We start from the raw sequence: 8,470 nt of genomic DNA, 5'->3' as shown, positions 1-8,470 counted from the left end.
TGACCTCGAATCCCAAGTTTCGGCTCGATAGGTCATTCGGTGCCCGAGCAAAACCTTAATTGGTGCTGAAATTCCACTTTTTTCAATGCCTTGCTACGGGGTCCTTGAATGAGCTATCGGACAGAAATGTCGGGGTCCGTCTCTATGGGCCGAGCCGGTTTCAATGCACCTAGTCGTGCAACTCTGGGACTTTTCTAAATGTCACCATTTTGTAATGCTCAAAATGAATTGAAGTCAATGCAAATGCACCGAGGCTTTTTATCGGTCCGAGAACCTTCTAGAGCCACATAACTCACCGTGCTTAATCGACCTGAGCTCTAGAACAGGTTTGTAAAGTTTCAGAACTCTAGGTCTGACGGTTCTTTAAAAGTTCAAACAAAAGTAACTATTGCAGGCACTGTCTGCCTCTAAGCCCCTCAGTGTGTCACTCCATCCTTTCTGTGTGGGTGTGTAAATTTTTCCTTGAAATCTGATGGGATGAATGACTGATTTACAGTTCATGAGGGTTTCCTATTCACATATATTAAGTTTTGGAAAGATTTGACTTTTTTAACCCTTCGAAACAGCCCTTTTGACACCAATTATGGCACTTCCGGTTGGCACAGGAAGCTGAAAGTAAACACATATCCTCATTGGAGTGGGCTTTTACAGAATCCTGAGTTTTAAGTCTATACGTTAAGAACTCACTGATTTACATAGGGTTGAATGCACTATTTCTCTCAAACTGCAGGTTGGGTATGGCAAACACTTTTAGGGTGATTTAACCACTTCCGGTTGCTCCAGGAAGCTTAGAATCGACACAGGTAGACCTCATAGTGGCCTGATGGATTGTCATCGAAGACAGGTTCATAAGGCATTATTAACCCACATAGGCTTCAGGTTGAATTTAGGGGAGCAGGCATGTCTCCTATGGGGAGACATGTCATTGTAAACTGTTTGATGTAAACACCTTCTTTTAACTATTAAGGGTTAATGCCACACGGTCAATGTTAGGCTTGCACAGATCGGGAGGACCTTAGGAACGTTCCTGAGGTCAAATTGTGCTTCTAACCTTAACGGTTCTCTCTCTGTCTCCCAAAAGCAAAAGAATATGAAATTGAGGTCAAAGGGTCATTTGGGTCCTTCTTCTTGTCCCTGTCGCTGCACTCAGACCGAGCTAGCTACGGTCAAGCGGGGCATCTCGTTGAACTCGGCACGGCCTGGAGATAATGGCAATGCCATTGCAGGCTTTGTGTGTCTTTAAGCACCGTACTTTTTCACTCCATCCTTTTATCCCCTTTTCTTCGTGGTATCCAATCGCTAGTAATTACTATCTTGTCTCATCGCTACAACTCCCGTATGGGCTCAGGAGAGACGAAGGTCGAAAGCCACGCGTCCTCCGAAGCACAACCCAACCAAGCCGCACTGCTTCTTAACACAGCGCGCCTCCAACCCGGAAGCCAGCCGCACCAATGTGTCGGAGGAAACACTGTGCACATGGCCCCCTTGGCTAGCGCGCACTGCCCCCGGCCCGCCACAAAAGTCGCTGGAGCGCGATGAGACAAGGATATCCCTACCGGCCAAACCCTCCCTAACCCGGACGACGCTAGGCCAACGGACCTCCCGGTCGCGGCCGGCTGCGGCAGAGCCTGGGCGCAAACCCAGAGACTCTGGCGGCGCAGCTAGCACTGCGATGCAGTGCCCTAGACCACTGCGTCACCCGGGAGGCAGATCTGACCTTTTTAACCCTTCGAAACTGACCCTATGGCACCATTTGAAGGTACTTCCGGTTGACATAGGAAGCTGAAAGTGAACACATATCCTCCTTGGGGTAGGCTCTTATATAATGTTGAGGTTTAAGTCTTTATGTTAAGAACTGACTTATTTACAGAGGGTTAAATGAGTGTGTGTTATGTCATAAAATCACATAAAATCACAGAATTCTGGCAGAGCTTCGAGACCCACTTAAAAAATGTTCGTCTGAACACACTGCAACTGGATCTGTAACTTTTTTTTTTTTTAACTCCTTTTTGTGAACATGACCAATTTGTCAATGTACGATTTCTCTTAAATTACGATAGATAAATGGCTGGTTCTTTTTTTCCTGACACCGTATGCTTATGTACTTTGACGTGAAGCGGTCAAATTAGCACCCTACTTTGCGTTTTTGACCTTTAATCCCAGAAAAATGGCCATAACTCAAAAAGCGTTGATGCCTCGACGCCATCTTGTTCGGGGCCAACTGTCCATTACGTCTTCGAAATATTTTCCGTTTAGGAGAAAAGGCCACATGCATTTGCAATGTGCTTGTGCATTTGCAATATTATTTATTTTCCCTCTGGTGGGAATTTCCGAGACTGCGGAAAAATGACCAAAATTTGTTATTTTTATAAAACGGAAACCGAACGTCCGAGAGATTTAGTTTGATGACTTCCTGAAAGATCTCTCCCCCGCGCACGGCCGGACGCCGTCCACGAATTTTAGAAACGTTGCAGGACGTCTAGTAAGGGACCTTACATTTGCAAGTGGCGTTTCTCACTAACCATATGGCGAGTGCTAAAATGTTCCCTTAAGGTATGGAAAGGCCTTGGAAAGGCCATAAGTGTAAGCCAACATAATTCATTATTTTACATTCACATGTAATACATGCATTATGAAGAAAATGGTGTAATTTAGGCTCCACGAAATATGAAATGGGTTATGAAGAAAATCGTGTATGGTTGCCTACATGACAAAAAGGCGTTCTGATTACAAGTGCACCAGTATCCAAAGTATTAAGCGAAATCAAGCACAGAAAACAGCATTGGCATTAATAAAACAATATTTCCCACGAATTAAGTCGCACTTAAATGTGCGTCTTTTCTCAAATTCTGTTCAGCAAGTCTAAAACAGTACATATAGGCATACAACAACACATTTTAAAACATGGTTAAACAAAGACAACATTTCTGTATATTCATGACGTTGAATTAGCCATTAAGAAGAACAAAAATGAAAGACACATTATCGCGTCTACATGGTTGTTGCAACGGCTTGTGTCGCCTACTGGTTAAATTCGTGTCTTTTCGCACGAATTAAGTAGCACAGAAATTCGTGTATTTTCGCACGAATTAAGTAGCACGGAAATTCGTGTATTTTCAAACGAATTGAACCACCCCAAAAATGCAGAAAAACGCACGAAATCTGCTGAAATACATTTTGTACATATATGCGCGAATTGAATGTGAGACTGTGTTGCAATGAAAGGCTTAATTCTCTCAATTTAAATGAGATTAGTCGTTTCACATAACTAAATTAACTAAATTAATAATCAAATCAACAACTATAGCCTATCGAAAATGAAAGAAATATAATATGACAAATTATTACAAACAAATCGTTATTTTCATATGAATTAATACATCGGGAAATCATTAAAATGCCATGTTATAGCGCTTTCATTTTTTTGCAAGCTATACATTATTTGATGCAGTTCGGTTGTTGTTTTTGTCCAGCTGGAAGATGATTACGTGACTTTGTATAGGATAAACAAGCAGTCTGACATTACGTTTACTCAGCACGGGAGCCATCTGGATAACAAGTCAAAACAATGAGTGTGCTGCTATTGTTTTGGTTTTCCACAACGGAACTTGCTTCAGCGGGAGACAAAAACCAACTGGGGAAAAAAATTCCCGTTTTAAGTGTATATAGAAAACAGGATGCAGGAGCTTGAATGTACAATTCAAAGTCGCAACACGTTGTACTTTGGCAGGGAATAGAGAGCCTAATTTGTCATCCGTTTGCAAATTAGGCATAAATGTAGCATATAAAATATTTAAATCAATGGTTGTTGTTGGATTATGTGGGAATGATGCTTTTGCTACTTTTACTGCAAATCTCTGTCTGGGGAGCCACTGGAGCAGACACTGGCGGAGAAGCAACCGTGTGCACATCCAACGCCTGTTTCACTTTTCATATGGAGGGAGTCAGCTTCGAAGACGCTCGTATGAAATGTGTAGATAACGGGGGTTACTTGGTAACAACTAAAGACAAATCCGAGGAAGCGGAGCTTCAATCAATCCTTACACAGATCGACTTAAGACATCGCAATTTGGACTACAAATGTTGGATCGGACTGCAATTACATAAAGGGGACTGCATTATAACGGGCTTGAGTCTCCGAGGTTTTAAGTGGATATCTGGAAGTGAAACTTCCCAATATTCCAACTGGGAGAAGGAACCTCGCAGCACCTGCACAGAAGAGCGTTGCGTATTGGTATACTATTCTTCATCCGGTCACAATGAATTAAAATGGACGGATGGATCTTGCAAAGAAAAGGCTTTTTACGCGTGCAAATTCTACTTCAAGGGCATGTGTAAACCTTTGTTGTTGGCAGGAGGGGAGCAAGTGAATTACAAGCTCCCGTTCTCAGAAAATCCATTAAATGGGGATAGTAACTTGACTGCGTTTCCATTTGGAACATTTGCTGAAATACGATGTAATGGCAACGACCACTCTTCTATTTGTAAATTAACGGATGGTGTCTATGGCTGGACTCTCCCCGGTCCGTTTTGCGCCACGGATAAACAGCGTTGTGGCTATAGAAACGGTGGATGTGATCATGTGTGCTTTGATAGTGACGCCGGTGGTATTCGTTGTGGATGCAAGGACGGCTATGTGTTAGGACAGGACAGAGTATCTTGTGACTTAATGAAATATTGTCACAGTTCTCCATGTCAATACCAATGCTTAACAGGACCAACGGGGTTCTCCTGCGTATGCCCAAGCGGCTTCCAATTGGATAAAGACCAATTTGGTTGTATCGATGTTGATGAATGCCAAATGAATTCCTGCGACGGTGATCATTGCATCAATACCCAAGGTAGTTACACATGTAAGTGCAATAAAGGCTACAGAATGGTTGAGGGCAAATGCCACGATATAGACGAGTGCACTGAAATTAGATGTCCACAAATATGTCTTAACTCTGAAGGATCCTTCTCCTGCCATTGCATCGCAGGGTTCACTGTGTCCGAGGACGGACATACGTGTATAGATATAGATGAATGCCTCAGTAATCGATGCGAGGACAAATGCACTAATACCATTGGTAGTTTCAGGTGTGCTTGCCATCAGCACTTCCGGTTACACCCTAATGGAATCACCTGCGTTCGAGATGTGACTGTTGTCTCCACTGCTGAGACGTCAAATGTTTATAGAGACAACGACCAACACGACAAGACCATTGACACTATAACCATATCTAAGGTTGAATTACAGAACGAGCCTCAGTTCACCGACGGACCACCTCAAGGCACTATTACGCGCGAGGAGCCATCCAGCAAAACCACCGGAACGAGTTGGTTTACGCAGAATGGCTCTTTTTTGAGCTCGTGGCTGTTTATTTGCATTATTGCTTCTCTTGTTCCACTACTTCTTCTAATTGCAGTAACCTCTGGTATTGTCATGTTTCGATGTAGTCGTTCAAAAAGAGAAGCGAGGAAGAAAATCGCCACTGCTGACAGTTATTGTTGGGTGGCTTCTGGTATAGAGACTCAGTTAGAACAATTTGACGGGTCACTTGAAAGCACGGCGTGAAATAGTGTCAACTCGGGAATGTAAAAACAATATAATTCTGACATTGCATTATCTACGAATATATAAATAAAAGGTGTTATTAATAAAATAACGTTTTTTTTAAATTATGTTTGAGATCCTTGACTGTGCTTCAAAAAAGCACATGTTTTCTATGATTATTCATAAAGGTTACAATCGTATTTAATCATCATAACAACCTGGTCTCAGAGTATTTCCCAATATTCTGTACGTACATACATCAGAAAAACTCAATTTAGTATAATATGTTATGTTTCATATGGTATTCATTGTGGATTTTTATCATCCCTTTCGTATGAGATGTTATGAATTACAATTCATATGTTACGAATTTGCAAAACATACAATATGTTATGAATTTGGAAAACGTACAATATCTTACAAATTTGCAAAAGTATGATATGTTATGAATTCCAACTTGCTATGGCTAACGTTAGTTGCGCAGTGGTCTAAGACACTACATCTCAGTGCAAGAGGCGTCACTGCAGTAGCTGATTTGAATCGAGTCTGCATCACATCCGGCCGTGATTGGGAGTCCCATAGGGCGGCGCACAGTGTCATCTGGGTTTGGCCAGGTTAGGCCTTCATTGTAAATAAGAATTTGTCCTTAATGCAATATACACACTCTCTGATGTGTCTTCATCAGTATAGGTTTTACATTGGAGCTAAAGATGAAAATCCACTCACATTTTCTTTGACACATTTAACAATCTTACAGTATAGTGAGCTGTTTAATGATATTTCACCATTTTACAGTGTATTGACACCTCTGTACGCCAAACTGAAACACTATCTGATAGACTCAACCATCAGTATGGGTTTCACATTGTAGATAAAGAGGAAAATCAACCCAAATGGTCTTTGGCACATTGGATGTGGCTTCTGCATTGGATTTTGCTCTCATTTAGTCTATTACAACCCTGCTGTTCACTTGTGTATGAGGACCTCTAGTGGTATACATTGGTACTGTTTCATTCGAAGCTGTCTTGTTTAGTAATGTAACGACCCTGGGTTTATAACCGCTGAAATCGACTCTGTCGCACAAGCATGCTTTTGCGGCCCAGTCGATAGCGCGCTGGGCTTCGGGCTAGAAGGTCGAGGGTTCGAGACCTGCTCCCTGCTGTTTCATTACAGTAATTTGAAATTAGAACATAAAAAAACTCATGGGGAAATGAAAACCTTATAGAATATGTACGACTCCCAGGTCGTTATATATTTGGAACTGGGTGATCATAAAGGCATAATAACATCATAAAACACTTTATACTGTTTTGATGGAAATCATTTATCTTAATAAATAGGTTGACAGTTTATCAATATGAAAAACGATAGGATGGTCGATCAATAAGAAGACACATTTTTTATCAAGCTATTCACAAAATAATTGCCAGTGACACAAAGTTATTGACGCTAAAATAAAGTGTCATTTAATTAAAATAGTAATTAGTTTCTCAGTAAGCCGTTGAAACGCAAAGCAGAGGACAATGTTCAATGTTGTTAATTAAATGTGCAGTATGTTCAATCAAGCAATAATGCCTTGACAGATGAAAACGGGGGTAAAAGCAAAAGTATCCAATTGACTGAAGCATGTAGATCCAGCCATTTCACACGCACTGACGCATTCTCCCTCGGCCACTGTTGAAATCAATATCGTTGGACAGACTCTACATAGCCTCCTAGGGGAACATTTGCCGACAAGTTAGTCTAGTGGTCAGAGCGTTGGGCTGGATCGAATCCCCGAACTGACAAGGTAAAAGTCTGTCGTTCTGCCCTTGAGCAACACTGTTCCCCGGGCCGTGGATGTTGATTAAGGCAGTCCCCCGCACCTCTCTGATTCAGAGGGGTTGGGTTAAATGCGGAAGACACATTTCAGTTGAATGCATTCAGTTGTACAACTGACTAGGTATCCCCCTTTCCCAGGCTGACACGACAGCTGTCGTCAGTCTTTGACTGATAAAGCGTCATAGCTACAAACTCAAAATGGTGAGTTGTTTGGCTAGCTATCTACACTCTTTTGCGAAACTTTGCTAGATAGCTATTTATTGATTTGATATTAATATGACGCACGCTTGCTAGTTAGCTAACTAACAAGCGTAGCTAGCTAGTAAACGTTAGCATTTATTGTGAGCAAAACTATGGGGGACATGCTTCATTGTTTAGTTTTGTATAAATATAAGGACATTTTTGTTAACGAAACAAAAATATGTAAACGCAACATGTAAAGTGTTGGTCCCATGTTTCATGAGCTGAAATAAACGATCCCAGAAATTTTCCATATGCTCAAAAAGCATATTTCTCTCATTTGATGCGCTAATGTGTTTACATCCCTGAAACTGATTAAACAGCATGACCATTACACAGGTGCACCTTGTGCTGGGGACAATAAAAGGCCACTCTAAAATGTGCAGTTTTGTCACACACAATGCCACAGATGTCTCAAGTTTTGAAGGGCGCTGCAATTGGCATGCTGGTTACAGGGATGTCCACCAGAGCTGTTTCCAGATAATTGAATGTTCATTTCTCTACCATAAGTCTCATCCAAAATGTTCTTCATGGGGCCATCGCTACGAACAGACATTAGCGCTCAGTCCATCAGGTAAAGGGTTGTCCATTTTGCATGCAATGGTAAAGTACTTAAGTAAAAATACTTTAAAGTACTAAAGTAATTTTGGGGTATCTGTACTTTACTTTTACTCCACTACATTCCTATAGAAAATATACATTTTCCCTGACATCCAAAAGTACTTTATATATTTAGAATGCTTAGCAGGACAGGAAAATGGTCCAATTCACACATCCCAGGTCATCCCTACTGCCTCTGATATGGTGGACTCACTAAACAGACATGTTTTATTTGTAAATTACGTCTGAGTGTTGGAGTATGCCCCTGGCTAT

At 41.5% G+C, this 8,470-nt stretch overlaps 1 protein-coding gene across 1 annotated transcript; it reads left to right on the top strand.

Annotated features, from left to right (window-relative positions):
* Positions 1 to 3,563: 3,563 nt before the first annotated feature.
* On the top strand, positions 3,564 to 5,661 carry LOC139553939 (complement component C1q receptor-like). The gene has a single exon (XM_071366735.1). It carries the CDS (start codon positions 3,827 to 3,829, stop codon positions 5,555 to 5,557), a length of 1,731 nt encoding a protein of 576 aa, XP_071222836.1. The 5' UTR covers positions 3,564 to 3,826; the 3' UTR covers positions 5,558 to 5,661.
* Positions 5,662 to 8,470: the final 2,809 nt, after the last annotated feature.

This window comes from Salvelinus alpinus, chromosome 25 (genome assembly GCF_045679555.1).
Source record: "Salvelinus alpinus chromosome 25, SLU_Salpinus.1, whole genome shotgun sequence".
NCBI classification, from domain to species: Eukaryota; Metazoa; Chordata; class Actinopteri; order Salmoniformes; family Salmonidae; genus Salvelinus; species Salvelinus alpinus.
The sequence above is the reverse complement of the archived record's forward strand: the minus strand, read 5'-3'. Positions and strand labels throughout refer to the sequence as shown.